The following is an 18619-nucleotide window of genomic DNA, read 5'->3' on the forward strand; positions in this document are numbered from 1 at the left end:
CTTTTAACTGTCCTCACCGACTCCCTATGGCTAAGAAATCAAAATCATTACACATTAAGACATTAAAGGGCATTTAGAAACTTAAGTCCAGCACAATAACTTCTTAGTACTAAGCATGCTTTGTAGTAAGTATCCACCCTCTACTGTAAATACATAGCTATATCTCACACTGCCTGTCTCTGCCATGTCTCACTGTCTCCGTCATTAATGTTTGGTGTATCTCACATTCTCACATGTTTCTACTCTGTTCTACATCCATGGTCTCTACCATATTGCACAAACACTGTCTCTACTGTAGCTCACATCCACTGTCTCTGTCAGCTGTATCTCACATCCACTGTCTCTACTGTAGCTCACATCCACTGTCTCTACTGTAGCTCACATCCACTGTCTTTGTCACCTGTGGTTCACATCCACTGTCTCTGTCAGCTGTATCTCGCATCCACTGTCTCTATTATAGCTCTCATCCACTGTCTCTGTCAGCTGTATCTCACATCCACTGTCTCTACTGTAGCTCACACCCACTGTCTCTGTCAGCTGTATCTCACATCCATTGTCTCTACGGTAGTTCACATCCACTGTCTCTGTCAGCTGTATCTCACATCCACTGTCTCTGTCAGCCATATCTCACATCCGCTGTCTCTGCTGTAGTTCACATCCACTGTTTCTACTGTAGTTCACATCCACTGTCTCTGTCAGCTGTATCTCACATCCACTGTCTCTACTGTAGTTCACATCCACTGTCTCTGTCAGCAGTGTCTCACAGCCTGTCTCTCCTTGGTTTTAGGTGTGATTCTGGGTGCCGTGTCTGGAATGCTCCTGCGCTACATTTCGCCACTTCCCCCTGATGTGATCATGGTCATTGCCTTTCCTGGAGACATCCTGATGAGGATGCTGAAGATGTTGATCCTGCCCCTCATCATTTCCAGTCTAATCACAGGTATGACAGGATAAGCAAGGCTGAAGTTACATTATTTACTCAGGAGATGGTCACATGTGGATGACTTGCACAACTTACTTGTATAAAGTGGTACAGGTTCCAAAACAGGTTATTTTTTAGGACTGCCCCCGACTTAAGATTTTCCTAGTCGACTAGTAGTCGTTAGCTCAAGCCATTAGTCGACTAGTCGTCGCATGTTTATGATATTAATTTAATTATTTAAATAGCCTATATATTGATTATTTTTGGGGGCATCAGAAAATGGTTTGAGTTCCAGGGCTGAGAAAGAATGTTATAAGTAACATTGTTAACAGTGTGCTACATTATAGAGAAATACAAAACCATAATAATGAGCCTTTAAAATATAAATTTTACAGGCGCAAGCATGAAGCCGCCTGTTAACAACAATGCTAACGGCAAAAGCGGTAATGATTCTGAATGTGTCAGAACAACCAGCAAGGACACTGAACATTTTATTAATTTATTTCAACACAGTAGCCTATAACATAACACAACTTATGAACTAGAAAACAAATGATAAATAAAAAAAAAACAGAACATGAAGTTAAACATGCAGTAAGCAAGGTAATTTAGCTTCCCCAGTCCCAACAACATTTGGATAAGCCTAATAGCGCACATGACAATATATTTATTTGGCTGCATATAGCCTTAACTTTGCAATTCGTTAATGTTAGTTAGTCCATTAATTATTTAGCATAATGGAATAACCGTTTCGCGCATACAGTAACATCGATGTGATTAGCCGTTTAGCGCGTATGCTAAAACCGGTGCGATCAGAACACTAGATTGGATAAAAAATCTAGCTTATTTTAGCTTTGAGGAAACAGTGATTTAACATTAAAAATATAGCAAATTCTAACTGAAAACTATGAGAAGCTTAATAACGCTAATGAAAAAAGATAACGTTACAGACAGAAACAAATTTTCATGGTGATCAACAACTCACATGTGTGTTCTATCAATACCAGGTGCTATTTTGTACTACTGTGGAACGACTTTGGTATAATAATATAGCCTAATAAGTATTGCTGTTACTGTAGAGCAGGGGTGTCCAAACCTCTCCTGGAGGGCCACTTGTCCTGCATGTTTTAGATCTCTCCCTGCTCCAACACAGCTGATTCAAATGATCAACTCGTTAGGAACTCCTGAAGCTGCTGAATAACAAACTGATCATTTGAATCAGCTGTGTTGGAGCAGGGAGAGATCTAAAACATGCAGGACAAGTGGCCCTCCAGGAGAGGTTTGGACACCCCTGCTGTAGAGGGACGAAAGAAACAACTGTTATAATTGTCCCGACAATGACTCTTGACAGTTAAACCTGACTTGCCTCTAAACTGGAAAAACTGGCAAACTTCAGGATATGTTAAAGTACTAATTAATCTGTCAAATGATCATGACTATGACCCATGAAACAACAGACACAACTTGTCGTTAAAAAAATTACCGCTTGAGTGAATTTACTTTCCGTGATCGAAAACAGCTTCTCGGGTATAACTCCGCAAAAGTATGATGTATACATCATAAGTGTTGCATGCTGTACATGCTGATACAGTCAGGCATATCAGACTTCTATGGGCTTGGGGAAAATTGCCGTGTTACTTTCGTCATGTGTTACTTTCGTACCGGCTCTCCCCTACATGTTTCAGATGATAAGTCATGTTTGAGGTAGACGAATGATAGGTGAATCTTTGCACGCAGAGTTTGCATGTCACCTTCTTGGGGTCGTCCTTTACACGCTGGAAATGATCCCACACTTTGGATGATTTCCTGCCTGACGTAGTCTGATAACTTTTTAACAACAAGGCACAGCTCCCGAATGGAGGTTGAGGTTTTTTTTTCTGCGACTAACAGACCAATGAAAACTTGGTCGACTAAGACTCTTCTCATTGACTAACGTTTAGTCGACTATTAGGGGGCAGCTCTATTATTTTTCTCAAAGTTACTGCAAAGGTGTTCCTCCTAGGATTTGAACTTTCAATCCTAACCACTACTCCCAAGCTCCATCAGTAGTGCTGTTTCTTCTATAGTATCTATGTCACATAAATGAGCATTTCCCCTCTGCACAGCTCAGGGTGACACAAAGGGGAACATGGCCCTACCTTATGTGTCGCTGGTTTATTCTCTCACAACTCTCTCAGGATTGGCAGGTTTGGATGCAAAATCCAGTGGCCGGCTGGGCACCCGTGCCATGGTGTACTACATGTCCACCACCATCATTGCTGCTGTGCTGGGAGTCATCCTGGTGCTGGCCATTCACCCAGGCAACCCCAAGCTGAAGGAGAAGCTTGGGGAGGGAGCTCAGAATGACGAGGTCTCCAGTCTGGACGCCTTCTTTGATCTCATCCGCAACCTGTTTCCTGAAAATCTTGTGCAGGCTTGCTTCCAACAGGTAGGACTCTAGGGTGAACTAATGTGCACTATTTTGTGAGTTTGGATGATGATTGTGTTGATGATGTTGATGATGATGATGGTGATGATGATCAGGATAAAATAAAATGAATCCTGCTCTTGTCGCTCAGATCCAGACAGTCACCAAGAAGGTGGAGGTTCAACCTGATGAGAAGGAGGTGAATGGCACCATGGAGGACTTCCTGCTCAACACCACCTTGCCCACACCAGCGCCCCAATACATTGTCAAGAAGACCCTGCAATTCAAGAGTGGAATGAATGTATTGGGTATGGAGCCAGACTCCCAGTTGCATTCATTTCAGTTGTAGTCATATTCCCACCTATTCAGACTGTCAATGTGTAGCATCTTTTGATTGCAAAACAGTCTATGTTCACTCTAATTGTAGAGGGTTGAAGAAGCCAACAAGAGACAAATTGTAAAGGTTTTTTGTTTTTACTTTTTTAGTCTTGACCTTGAAGGCCTTTGGTGGTACTATATCACATGAACAGAAACTTGTTTGAATGTTGTTTTTATCACATTATTCAAACACAAATTATATATATATATATATATATATATATATATATATATATATATATATATATATATATATGTATACTCACATAAAGCTTATAAAATACATTTAAATTAGTAGTCTTTGAAAAGCAACTAGGCAAGAATGGAAATGGAGTATGACATTGATTTGCGTAATGGGCCAAGTCATCCAAAATACTTCCTTCTTTGAGATTCAGTTTACACTGTATGTTTTGCAGGCCTCATCGGTTTCTTCATCGCCTTCGGGATATGCATGGGGAAGATGGGCGAGAAGGCCAGGCTCATGCTGGACTTCTTTAATATCCTGAACGAGATTGTCATGAGGCTGGTCATCATGATCATGTGGTCAGTTATTCTGCCTTCACAGCCCTTCACCAGCTCTCTTTGCCATGCCCTTGTATTTGAATTTAAGCCATCTTTATAAGCATCGGTCTTACATACAATTTACTAATTAAAGGCCCATGTTTTCTTGTAGACCATCAGTACTTTCAAACAAAGTTATTGGATGGATTTAGTGGCTTAGTTTAAGAAAATGGTTTCTTCATGCATATCCTAGATTTCAGAGGAATGTAACATGGATACACAGTTCCAATGTGGGCCAAAGTAGCAAATGCACTATGGAAATTTCACTGTGATAAAAGAGTGTTGCTCTCTTTCTCTATTACTCTCAGGTACTCACCTTTTGGTATAGCCTGCTTGATCTGTGGAAAGATCATCTCCATCAAGGACCTGGAGACAGTGGCGAGGCAGCTGGGAATGTACATGGTGACAGTCATTGTGGGCCTGATCATCCATGGAGCCATCTTCCTGCCCCTCATCTACTTCGTCATTGTCCGGAAAAACCCCTTCACCTTTTTCATGGGCATCTTCCAGGCATGGATCACAGCCCTTGGGACCGCCTCCAGGTACAAGATGCCCCTCCCCTTTGTGAGATCCCTCCAGTTCCATTGCACTGGGGGTGTCATCCTGCCCAAGCCACACCCACTCTATTCTCCCACATCCCTGAATGGCCTAATTTTTCCAATGCACTGTCATTGTTGTACACTGTTATAGTGTGGACACTGAGAATACAAGATCTACAAGAGCATCTGCTTAGTTTATTGTGTCTTGGCATTATGTCTGAAAGGACTCTATCTGAAACTCCCAATGTAAGCCTGTCTGTTTGTTCCCTACCCTCTCTCCTGCTTGTCCTTGTCCAGCGCCGGCACACTGCCTGTCACTTTCCGCTGCCTGGAGGAGAACCTGGGGATTGATAAAAGGGTAACACGATTTGTGCTCCCAGTCGGTGCCACCATCAACATGGACGGTACTGCACTGTATGAAGCTGTGGCAGCCATCTTCATCGCCCAGATGAATGGTATAGTCCTGGATGCAGGTCAGATAGTCACGGTCAGGTGAGTTACTTCATTGTCTCTCTCTTTTAATCTCCTGCTCTTAGTGTCTATTATTGTGCTATCATCTCTTCTTCTCTCTCTGTCTGTCTGTCTGTCTCTCTCTCTCTCTCTCTCTGTCTGTCTCACATGCATTATAAGTACATTACCTTTTCTTTTTCTGTTTCTCCAAGTCACCATTTTCCCAGGATTATTTCAGATGCTAAAAATGTTAGCAACTTGATTCAGATCAGTTTTAATTTCATACAGGTTTCTGTTGTTAGTGCCTCATGTAACTGCAGATTGCAGAACTGGCAGAACTGGCACAGTCACAAATAACACAGCAACACCCCTGAGCAAAGTGTTATGTGAAAAATGCATCTTTACAATGACATGGTTTTCTATGACAAAGCTGATGATGTCTATGTGACATGTTGCTGGTGTTCGTGTCCCCAGTCTGACAGCTACACTGGCCAGTGTGGGGGCGGCCAGTATCCCCAGTGCCGGGCTGGTGACCATGCTGCTCATCCTGACAGCTGTGGGGCTGCCCACACAGGACATCAGCCTGCTGGTGGCTGTAGACTGGCTCCTGTGAGTGCGTTCACTGCATACACACACACACACACACACACACATTGACGCAGGCACAGACTCATAGTATGATTGTTTGTATGCACACAGATTTGGTTACAAACACAAAAACTCAGAGAAACACAGATTTGACAAGTCACATGTCAGTTTTGTTTTCAAGGTATGTTTTTGGGGCCACAAAACATTTAATAATTTTATGATTTTGCGAAATCTGAAATAAAAATTTGTCATCTCATGCCTACAATACATACATGGAATAACAAACATATACATAAGAAGCATAAAATTCCTTAAGCTCATAATCATATCCTGCTTCATTTCTCATGTGCATTTGAGAGTCAGGAAAATACTCTTTAACACAATATTCTTTCTCTCTCATTTTAGTGGTTTGGTTTTTATCCTTATAAGATTCATAGCAGCAGAAGCAGCTTATTTGAAATTAATCTGATATAAGGGCATTTCTTTTCTAGTAGGACAGAACATCATATGCAATACTCAGTGGTGGGCCGTCAGGGCCAGCACGGCCTTCTCTGCTGGCCCTATAAAAAAATAGGGCCAGCACGGCCTTCTCTGCTGGCCCTATAAAAAATAAAATCAAGTGTGTGTAAAATGTCTTTCTTGAGTATTTAGTTATCAGTTTCATCAGTGTAATGTCCACAAAATTGGTTAGTTTTGTTGAGGTTGAACTGGAATATCCTACATCAAAAAAGTCACTTAAACACCTCACAGTGATTTCAGCTCACTGGGGCCAGCACTACAGATACTGCTAGCCTTTTGTTGAATGACCACACATCTGATTTATAACAAGCATTAGTGACAGAATCATCAGCCAATCAAATTTTGGGCCCAGCAACGTGCCCAGTGCTACCCCCAATTTTCGACATGAATTTCCAATGTATGAACCAATCATATTTGCATTTGTAGCCAATGGGCGTATTCTTTTAGATTTTCCCATGGCTCCAGGGTATTCTAGAAGACCTGCTCATTCCCTCAGACAAGAGACCTAGCTCAGTGCTAACTAGCGATTGGTAGCCGACGTCGAAAATGGCAACAGCTGGAGATGATATTGTCGCGGATTTTTTATCAGTACCCTTTTCAAGACGACTGTTCACTGAAAAGATGGACATTGTTTAAAAAGGCCGCCCAACCTGCAAAAGCAGGCTGTGTTTGTCATTTTCAGGCTAGCAACTGGGAACGATACACTTGGCTTACAGGCTGAGTTTGACACAAGAGACTCTACTGCTGGGAGTGCTTGTTGTTTAGGACCAGCAAGGGTGCGTGGAATTGGAAAGGCTACGAGAATCTTAGCTGATTAACTGCTGCACAAAAACACAAAAAACAGCAGGTCAGCTTAACCCTTTCGCACGTAACTTATTTTATGCTATATAGCGCGTGTTAGTCTATGTTACATGGTTTGTTATGTTTTCTGTAGCGTTGTTAAGCTTCTTGTAGTTTTCACCGCCCCATTTGCTATATTTTTTAAATTGCTGTTTCCTCAAAGCTAAAATTAGCTAGAATTCTTTCCATTCTCGTGTTCTAATCACAAATTATATTTTGCCTAAAGTGCAAAAATGGGCAGGGAGGCCCCGTATTTTTCGTTAGTGTTATTTTTTTTTTTTTTGCTTTTTTGGGAGGTATAGAAGGCCCAGTTCTGATAGGCATGGCTCGCCACCGGCTATACTGTATACTACAGCATGGCTATGAACATATGAAAACACATCCCAGTAATATCTTACCTCCAAACAAAACATGTGGTTTGGTTAGCCAGTTTGCTCATTCAAGGTTATGCAGTCATGAGTGTCTTGGTTTGTGTCTCCCCACCCCAAACACAGGGACCGATTCCGGACCTCAGTTAATGTGGTGGGCGACTCTTATGGTGCAGGAATCGTGTACCACCTGTCCAAAGCAGAGCTGGACACCCTGGACGCCCAGCTAGGAAGGTCCGATGACATTGAAATGACCAAGACGCAGTCCTACTATGATGACCTCAAGAACCACCATGAAAACAACTCCAACCAGTGCGTTTATGCCGCTCACAACTCAGTCGTTGTAGATGAGTGCAAGGTACCTCTCACACTTACAGATGTAGAGACTTCTATATAGTGTCCCCTGCATTTTTTTCTTCTTTTTTTATGCTGCATCTGCTTTGCATGTCCCTCTTTTTTCTGATTTGCATGTTTGCACACATTTGTGTAAATACCATGCACGCATGTTGAAAAGAAAAGGATTCTAAAGAGAAATGGGAAAATATGAGGTATGTATGTATTTATTCTTTGACCTGGAATAGCAGTTTTTGTGCTGTTCGGATATGGCATGTCCTGGTCTGGTGGTCTGTGCATTGGTAATTTGAAAGAAATGAGATTGTTTGTCCTGTCAGTTGCTGCAGGCGAAGTAGATGTGTTACCCAACTGTGCTTAACTGCTTGGAACATTTTCAGCAGGGTGCAAGAATGTGAACATGCATTCAGAGGGCCCTGTAAATATTCTTTTCTTACAATGCAGAAATAACATAATTTCTCCCTACGTGACCAAGGCTGCCAGAGTCCGGTTCAGGTTAGACTGAAATCATCTAAGATTGTGTTTCCAGGATACAGCTAAGGTCATTGACCCAGACATTAAGATCACAAAGATCAACATCACAGAGCCCCCACACCCTGCCCCATCCTTCCTTAGGCTTGGACTGATGTGGCAAGAAAGGCAGCCACATCGTAGATGAACCAGTACCCCAGAGGGATTATGGGAAGAGCCATCTACTTACCCACTGTGCATTGCACAAAGAGCTTTCAGAAGTCAAATCCCGTTTTCAGTTTCAAGGCTTAGGTGTTTGTACTGATCTGCTTTGTGAACCACCAGGACTGCCAACCTGTTTTCTTTGATCCACTTCAAATTCCCGATGCCATTCCGTTATTTCAGTCCACATTAGCCTATTTTATTTCTCTAGTTTCCAAAAACAGAACAGTTTGAGACAGCCAAAGATACGGTCTTGAACCTGTCTTGATCAAGGCTTTGGACTAAAAAGAGTGACTTTGAGGAACCAATTTACAAAGCCATTTTAAAGCAATAATGATGAAGGCTATGGTGCACTTTATTAATGCTGCATAAAATCCTCAGAGACAATGACATGGCGGTCGTGTCAGAATGCAAGATGGAGACTGCCTGTTCTGAGTCCACATCATTAGCACCTACAACACGGATGTAATTAAAACGATAACGCCACGCTAGATTTGGATGCTGCAGCTGGCCTGAGGGATTTCAGTTGCAGCCACTGTAGCATAGTTGTTCAGCCATTACACAGCAGATGTCATGATAAACAATCTTATTGTAATTAAAAGAACACTTGTGTTTCCTAGTGAAACATACAATGCTGTGTTATCCACAATAGCTCCTGTCCCGTTATATACATATCTATGTTTGACACATGGATATTAGAGAACATAAAGACTGCTATTTCTTCAGTTTTCATAATTTCTTGCATGCTTTGTCTCAATGTTAATGTACACTTCTTTTACGTTTATCTAAAGAGGTGCATTGTAGTAGTCTCATTACAAAAAAAAACAGGTTGATTTTGTTCCAGCAAAGATTTACTAAAAATAACTAACATTTTTGTATTTGTATTTTCTACTGTAGATATATATCTTTTTAGATATATTTATGGAATGCTTTTTTAGTTTGCATGTACTTGTGTACATGTATGTGCTCCATTGCATGCCTGCCTGAAGTAGCGCGGTTTTTTTTCTTTTTTTTTTTTATACAGGAGTCAAATGCTTGCTAGTGCTCATTCTTTAACCTGCAGTGTGTCAGCTGGCATGATGCATCGCTTATAGTATTGGTTCAGATGTCTCTGGAATCTTTTGTCTGATAATTGTTCTCATTGGAGCAGAGAATCGCTGTTATATCAGGTGAGATAAATCAATCACAAGGAAGCAACAGGCAAGTTTCTACAAAGGAACCTCTCCTTCCCTTAAGTAATTAAGGATGTTCTGCCCATGCATTACAGGTTTCTACAGGTTGATTTGTTAAAGTCCATCTAAGGCTGTTTTTGAAAGCTTATCAGGACCTGTTCTTACATTCATCTTAAATGATGGATGGTTTCAAAATGAACCCTGAAGGGAACATGTTTGGTTGGACATATTTTGCCCTCACAATATCATTGGCCCTTCTCAAATTATGTGCAATCCACTTGGTGCTTATGCTACACTAATTTGTTTGATTCCTGTGAGTGTTATATTTTTATGTTACTTGTGTGATGAGTGTCACTGATTTCAGTAACTGCCAGTCATGTTGTGAGTTACAAAGAAGTACATTAAAGTTCACATAAGTGTGTTATTAAATTAATAGAATAATTAATGACAAAAATTGCTTACAAATACATGATACTTCCAACCCAAGATTTTCCCTGGGTGTTATAGTCTCATAGAGCACCCCAAGCTGGTGTTTAACTTCACTCTATCAGCCTGTTGTAAAGGCTTCAGCAGATTATTTAAACCTCCAGTTTGGAATACTGAATGTCATCAGACTTAGAATGGTTGTTCCTAATCTCGTATATAAGGAACACCCATTCCAGTTCTAATAGAGCCAAGTGGTCCAGTCATTGCAGTCTGCCCTTTCTGATGAAAAAGGTGAGTGCAGTAGAGCTACAATATGAGCACGTAAATGGTCTCTCTGCTCCAAGCCATTATCAAAGTAGAGAGCAATACGTGTCAGTGCCAAGAAGCTGTATTCAATTGTTCCTGATAATTGCTTTCAGGTAACCTTGGGTACGAACGGCTCCACTGCAGAGTACACTCTTGTTGAGGAGGAACCATGGAAACGCGAGTAACACATCAAACAGACCCCAGCTCCGCCTTACCCCAAGTTCCACAAGCTGTCCTCCCTGGTGAAAAAAGAATGAACATCAAATATAATCACAAAAAATCATGCAAGCAGAACTAACTGTCAGTTTCCTAGTCTAGCATATAAATCTATTAACAAACCTCCAACTGACCAACCCTGACTGAGGCAACTAATACTAATCTGCTAAAAAAAAATAAAAATAAAAAAATGGAATCTCAAACTAACATTTCACCTGTATGAGAGCACTAGAGAGTGTTTAGTAGCAACTGTTTGCACAACCTCAAGGCTCAGGAGGGTTGGGGAAAGAGACAGAGAAAGAGAGAGAGAGAAAGAAAGAGAGAACACAAACAAACAGCAACATTAATTATATATGTAAGATGCAGGCACCCAGCTTTGTCAAAAGCTTTGCCTTTAAAAGAGTGGGGGAAGGGGTGTGCATTAGGGGAAAGTAATCAGGTGGCGAGTTTGTTGCAGGTGGTCTGGTAGTCAGGGTTCAGGGGTGAACAGGGAATGGGACTTCAGGAATGCTTGCACCCAACATCAACCCAGCCAGGTATAGCCATCCTCAGGGGTAGCTGCTCTTATAACCCATCACCTCTGACCTTTGACTCACCTCAGACAGCAGCTGCATTCCTGAGGGGCCTTGATGGCTCTGACTGCCCCCCCCCCCCCCCCCCCCCAAAAAAAAGAAGCAAAAAAAACTAACGCACAGCCGCAGGTGTTCATGGAAATAGACCAGGTTAGCAAGGGGGACCTTGCCACAGCACAAGCCCTCTAGAATCTAAAGCACAAACCATGTGAAGACTGGAACCCCCTCCTACCTCGTTGAGAGGTTGTGAGGTTTTTTTAATTGCTCTCAAGTTTTGGGGGCAGAGGAGATACTGTTTGTATGCTTGTGTGTGTGTGAGTGTCAATGTCACTGTATGTTTGTTGGATGTGGTGTTTTGGGGGACGGGGGCTGTCTTATCGGCTCTGTTTACATGCAGGGACCAAAATGAGTCACATTATCAAATGAGCTGGACACTAGTCACTTTTTTTTTTTTTGAAAAAAAAAAAAAACAGCTTTTCTTAGTTATATCATCAGTATTATGTCAGCCGTTGCCTTTCTATGCGAATGAACCAGATTTAACTAGTCCTACAGAGAATACAATTGCCCATAGCTTTGACTGATCATTCTCCAACTCATCAACCACAAATCAATATTGAGGGGAGTCTTAAGCAAATTAATTCAGGAAGAATAATTTTTTGGACAAGAGTGCAGCTTTTTAATAGCATCTGGACATACTTCTTGCACGTTAACCTATATTGTCAAAAAGTTACTCGCACTTGCTGGTTGAGTAAATTTGTGAAGCAGTATCCTACAAACTTATTTTTGCAGATAGAAAGTCCTTTAAAACCAGTAGACAGACAGACTGAAGATGGCTAGCTGTGAGCCGGGTTATATCCTCCAACATTGTCTCACTAATATGTTGAAGCAAGGGAAGGTATTTAAATGGGTGCACACATATCAGTTTATAGAATTAAATGGGCTTTCATGCAGCCTAAGAACTACTGCCTTTTTATATCACAACTTGAAATCAAATGTGTTTGTCACTTTGACTGTTAATTATATAATTGTTTTTATATCTAAAAGTTTTTTTTTTTAATATATATATATATATAAGTGCTATATCCTGCACAAGAAGTCTCCCATGATAATAAAAAATCCATTGTAAAGCACAAAATACAATTATAAATTACAAACAAATTGTCTTGTACTAAGAAGCACATTATCAATGAAAACTGCCAGCAACAAACTCGGGGCCACTACATAATTGGTTTCTCATCTGCATGCTGCGGTCAGTGCATGGCACAACCCCAGAACTAATGCAATTGTGATCATAACAACAAAAAACAAAAAAAAAAACACAGCACAGCTTGATTCTCCAGCAACTCTAGTGGCAGGGAGGGGAATGGCAGGTTGTGCCTAGGCCAGCCTGTTGTCCCCAGGGGGCTCCTCATCATATTATGCCAGCACACATGATCAGCCTCTCACCACAGTATTTTATGACTGTTCTCAGAGCCCCCAAATGCTGCTTTAGACGTCAGCCGGACGTGATTATCAGGAATCTATAGGACAGAGTGATGATTTGAGCCCCTCACTTTGAGACAAGAAACAAGTTCTCCGTCAGGTAGTTGAATTATTTTCCTCCCATGCAACCAAATGGCTAAAAAAAATAATAAAAAACACACACCTGGACCACTTGTTTGTATCTCTTTCGCATGTATGTGTGCGCGAGTGTGCGTGTGTGTGTGGTGCGACTGTGCAGATACGTACCCAGTGCTAGTGTTCTGCAAGTTCTGCTTGTTTTTTTATTTTTATTAATTTGCTCAATAACTACCTTGCCTTGATGTTAGCTGCAAACCGTGCAGTCAGTTTGAAGACTCTGGCATTGTTGATTAAGATTAAGATCCTGATTAATAGAGTACTTATGCTTAAGTTCAGTAAAGAGAACGTACCAACAGCACGGCAAACAATCCCCACCGGTGAGGTCCCACAAGTCCAGGGATGGCTGAAAGAATACTTACTACACTTAGCCTGTGTATCTGAGTGTGGTTTCCTAGCCATATGATCATAATGGATCCCACTTACATCATGTGGACACTGATAAATGACACACATTTTGAGCTTAGTGTAGACCTACCTGCAACTAATAGGCAGAACGACACAGGAGTTCATTGTTCAGCTATTCAGTCCAAGGCTTAATACCATCGGATAGCACTCATGCCATTTTCAGTGGATGCCGACTAGGATGTCACCATAGGGGATTGAGTGAATGACCAGTATTCTGTCCAGACTGACTGCTGTAGAGGCATGCTTTTTAAAAAATTATGTTTTTTTTTCCTTTTCTTTTTGCACCACTATCTTAAAGCATGATTTAAAGTGCCTCCTTGCACTTTTGTGTATATATTGTAGGTAACAGATGTCTTTTTTGGTGGAATGGTGTGTAGAAATAGTGTTTACTTGCTGTGGCATTTTTTGTAATCTTCTAGAGAATTCCGGCCTATGTTTGCTGTAAAAGGAAGTAGATGAGAAAAAAAATAAGAACTTTTAGAAATTTGCTTGTTTTTTGTAGCTGTTAACTAGTAGTCTTACATAGCTGTTATACATTATATACATGCATTCTATACACATTTATTTTTTTGTATCTAATGTAAACATTTCAGATTTGTCCCATGAAGATATAAGTCATTTGTGCAGTTTCAATGTACATAAATATATACATGCACCATTAAATTTCAATGCAGAATGTTCCAGAGATAAAGGTTATTCTTACTCAAACAATGTCCTCAACTGGAAAGAAGAAAGAAAGAAAAAAAGAATGAGTAAATTGACTTTGTTACTGTGAAGATGTCCAATAGGGTGTCGTCATGTTTTGTTGTTTGTGAAGTGTGGATGTAATTGTGATGTGACTAGGTTTACAGCAGAAGAGGAAAAAGTCAAATTTAATTTCTCAGACTAAAACAGACTTAAAAACTGGACTGAAGCTTGAGTCAAACAGTTTAACCTTTCACAAAGGGATTTCTGTGTGACTGAAACTTGTACCAGCAGTGGCAAGAATTGTTTTTGTTACAGGGCCCCTGTTGCTCACTCATGTATTGTTCCTCAGGTGTTCAGACAGTGCCTGGTGAAGTCACTGGGTATCCTACTGATGCAAGAAAATGATTCTTGACAGTATTTATAATTTTGTTTCCAACATTTGCATTTATGTCTTGTCTGTTTGCGTCTGGAGATAGACAGAGTATTTTTATACATTTATCTCATGCATACACAGATTCAGTAAGTCAATGTGCAATCCCCTTTCCAACCGATTTAGATGAATTATCATATTCAGATTTTATCGAATGTAGCTTCCATCAATCTTATGAAAACTAATTGAGTGGTACACTGTGCTTCAGTGTACAAAAAACACAATTTCCTTTTCCATTTGAAATTCATTATCAAACCAACACCCTTCAAACAAGCATCTACATGTTAAATTTGGCTTTTTCCTTTCCTAATATTCTATAAAAATGTCCACACACATATATAAAGATCCCCTACCCATTAATGATAAAAATGAGAAAAAAGGAGAACCTTAGGGATAGACACAATATTTCTACAATGAGCCAGTCGATGTTAAAGTCTATTTTCTACTGATGTTTCTCGTCTTTTGATGAAGTCCTCATGAATAGGTCTGATAACCAGTCTCACCTCTGCTTCTTGTCTGTACTTTCTTGCTTTTTAGAGACTTTTCTAGAACGTCCTGCTATTGGGATCTGTTGTAATTTTAAACTAAAGAGAGAGTGTGTGTAAGAAAGACAATATATATAAAAAAATCTTTTCTCTGCCAGATGTGTGGAATAAAATTATGTTCATACATATCAATAAGTGTTGTACCTTTGGTGTACATACAATTATGGAAACTAATAAATGTTGATTCATGACTAATCCTGGCCTTTTTCCCATCATTCATTGCTCTTAAAAATAAAAGGGTGTGGATGGATATTCATCTCTCTGAATAGCTGAGCATGCAAGTCTGTCAGCTCACTCTTAAAACAAATAGTTTAAAACACAATGCCTTTTTATGTCATCAGCCAGTTCCAGCTCCCACATGAATGCATTGAAATCTCAGGGGTATGCAGACACGACAAATGAAAATATGATTAATTTATGCCACCGCATTTCTCAGCCCCTTCCAATTCATCAAGCCAAATGATCCCTGTCCAGGACCTTAACACGGCAGCAAGTCTATCTTTAATGAGCTTAATTATTTACAACATCCCTCCAGTGCATATTCCAACCCCCACCACTGACAATGTTCCCATTGTAAGCCCCTCTCATTGTGGCTGTTCATTCTCTTCCCCTAATAGCTATGGCTAAATGTCTAATTCCATTTTTCTGATTCCAAGGCCCTTCAAAAAGAAAGACATACAAAGTACATGTGGAAGTGCATGTCCATTTCTCAATCCTCATAAAACAACTGAAGGAGCGGTTTACAAAAACACAGATACCTTAATTTAAAGCTCGAACAGAAAAATCAGGAGTTGATTTTCCTGTAGTGATAATAAAACACAGATCAGCAGCTCAACTTACTTCCCTCTTCAGCAGCTACTCTCCTGAATTTAGGTATATCCAGATTTCCCTTTAGCCACTGGAAGGTTTACTTTGTGTTCACATTCCTCACACACAATAACTGTTATATGCTTTTAAAATAATATGATGGGAAGAGGTGTGTTATTGGTGAGAAGGTAAGTGGAATTTGAGCATCCACAAATTACATGTTTACAGTTATTACAACAGGATTAACTGTTGTGTTAACAAATAAATGCATACTATATGTTAAGAAGTTGGTCATGTGTCTCTGTTATTTGGAGAAATGAACTAAAATTCATACTGAACATTTGTACTGGTCTCCCTTAGTTATGTAGAGCCAAGCATTTTTTAAACAGATTGCTTAGAAGTGAAACTGCAATAACATTACATTTACATAAGCATAAGATGACATAAAATGACAACAGCATGTCAAATATGCTTCTCTTTCTACTTCTAGTCTTGAAGGTATCTAGTGATGTGTCAGATTTGGCTTTGAACACCGTAAGAGTTCATGCCTCCACTATGAATACTGCTACAAAATGTAATGTGTTGATTGCAGCAAAAATTAACAAAAACTTCCTGGTGTCATGTGAATGATCATTCTGTAATAATTACAAAAATAAAACATTTGTAAAAATTCTCAAATCATTCTTTGATTCATTTTTTTACTGAACAATTGATTGATGAAATGGTCGGTTTCTTCAATGATCAATTAGCTAATGACTGAAAGGGGCACCTGGTGCAGAATGCAAGATCGTGCCCATGCCAAAGTGGCAGTGAAGTCACTCCTGCAGCAGGGAGATGTTTGCCTCTGTGTTTACATTTACATTTATTCATTTAGCAGACGCTTTTATCCAAAGCAACTTACATAGGTTACAGTTCTTTACAATGTCATCCATTTATACAGCTGGATATTTACTGAGGCAATTGTGAGTTAAGTACCTTGCCCAAGGGTACAGCAGCAGTGTCCCAGCGGGGATCGAACTGGCAACCTTTCGGTTACGAGTCCAGCGCCTTAACCACTATGCTACACTGCCGCCCCACTGCCGGTTAATCTGTTCCTCATGCCAGACTCATTGTGTGATTATTAGCAATGGCACGTGCAGTAAGGTGGTTACAACCTTCGTCTGTGTGTTCCACTCCACCCATGGTCTGCTTTGGCTTTTAAAATGCATCAATTGCAAAACTTTGCAGCCACACTGACTTAACAAAAACGCTATTTTGAAATCTCTATTACTGCTTAATGTTATTTTTTCATTTCTTCTAATATAAAATATGAAACATTTGTCAAATGTATCAGCTAAACATTTTTGTATTTTAGAGTGTACTTCATTCAATGTGCACTCTCGCTCTTTCCAAATAGGAAATGCACGCCTCCTCTGCAGCATGTCTCACTGTGATTTTTCCCTCCATGTCTGTAGTGCACTTTACGAAGCCATCACTGATGAACAAAGGTAAATTGAGCTGAATTATAACAGTTTTCCAAGTGTCAGGCCACATTTAATCATAACATAGACTACAGAAGAGCAACTTAATCACCTCCATCGGTACCATTATTAACCTAGCTAATACACCATAACAAAAATAGCTACATTAGCTAGCTAGTCAGCTAGCCTACACAGTAGTAGGCTACTCGATTGCTGAACCCTGCGTAGCTAGCTTGGACAATTTACAGATAACTAGCTAGCTATGTTACCTGCAACCAGTAGCCTACCCCAAGTTATTGTGATATTGCAATGTATTTTGGGTTTTCTGTTGTAGATGGGACACCATCAGGAAAATCCAATGCAGCAGCATTGTACTTATGATCCAGCCATTTAGGTGTTTCCTGTCTTAAAGGCCCTGTTTTACACTTGGTTTTAAAATGCGTCTTGGGCGATCGGATCACAAGCGGACAGCCGAGACACATCGCCGTTTACACCTGTGTCTAACATTTGTCTCCAAGGGGCCCAGCTGACCGCTTGTGTTCCGATTTCGTTACTGCCTACGTCACTCCGCCTACATCAGTGTCTGTCGCCAGATTTGTTTAGTAGGCCTACGGGCTAGCTAAGAAAACAAAAATGTTTCAAGAACTAATATACATGTACAGGCTATTGAACTGTTGAGATTAGCAAGACAAAGTCATTTGCGACTTGCTAAGGAGCACAAGACAAAAAAGGTGGAGAATGCTAGAAAGAATGTTAGAAAAGCATTTTTTTTGAGCGTTGGCGCGCTGTCACCAAAACAACCACCATGTCCTGCATTGATGACGTATTCTCCTGTTACATCCTTATTGGGGATGCATCAGGACGCATTAACGTTTACACTACAAAAGTGGTCAAATGCGTCCCAGACCACCTCAGCAAGCGGTTTGAGTGAACGGATCAAAATGCTTTTTTGTGGTCGTTTACGCTTGTATTTAGCGCTGTCCACTTGTGATCCGATTTCCCAAGACACATTTTAAAACCAAGTGTAAACGGGGCCAAACTCCATTCCCAAAAATGGAGATGATCCAGTTTATTGTAAATTGAAAAGATACAAATAACAGAAATGGCTAACATGTTAAATGAAGTTACAGTAGTTAACAGATTCTATTCAAAATAAAGAGTAGAAATCTTAAAGGTGCTCTAATCACTGTTAAACGTTACGGTACTAACCGATTGATGTGGAACTAAGCAGTCATCTCAGAGGCAAGCTGGTTACTAAGCAACCATAAACAGTTTGACTAGCAAACAGGTTAGCCTAAGATAGCCGTAACAAGGCTAAGTTTATTGAATATTAAATATAAATCTTGAATCAACATCCAAATATGTACAGTAGTCATAC

At 40.3% G+C, this 18619-nt stretch overlaps 1 protein-coding gene across 4 annotated transcripts in view; it reads left to right on the forward strand.

Moving 5' to 3' along the window:
* Positions 1–12312, forward strand: part of slc1a2b (solute carrier family 1 member 2b) — a 42264-nt gene extending 29952 nt beyond the window's left edge. For 3 of the 4 annotated variants that reach the window (XM_036535778.1, XM_036535780.1, XM_036535777.1), the window contains exons 3-11: positions 788–940; positions 3100–3350; positions 3481–3637; positions 4124–4250; positions 4577–4810; positions 5105–5299; positions 5732–5866; positions 7699–7930; positions 10613–12312. In XM_036535778.1, coding sequence (XP_036391671.1) covers positions 788–940; positions 3100–3350; positions 3481–3637; positions 4124–4250; positions 4577–4810; positions 5105–5299; positions 5732–5866; positions 7699–7930; positions 10613–10684 — 1556 coding nt within the window. In that variant the 3' untranslated portion in view covers positions 10685–12312. The remainder of the gene's footprint in view (positions 1–787; positions 941–3099; positions 3351–3480; positions 3638–4123; positions 4251–4576; positions 4811–5104; positions 5300–5731; positions 5867–7698; positions 7931–10612) is intronic. The other variant, XM_036535779.1, reaches the window with a different exon arrangement.
* Positions 12313–18619: the final 6307 nt, after the last annotated feature.

The sequence above is a fragment of the Megalops cyprinoides genome, chromosome 8 (genome assembly GCF_013368585.1).
Source record: "Megalops cyprinoides isolate fMegCyp1 chromosome 8, fMegCyp1.pri, whole genome shotgun sequence".
Taxonomy (NCBI): domain Eukaryota; kingdom Metazoa; phylum Chordata; class Actinopteri; order Elopiformes; family Megalopidae; genus Megalops; species Megalops cyprinoides.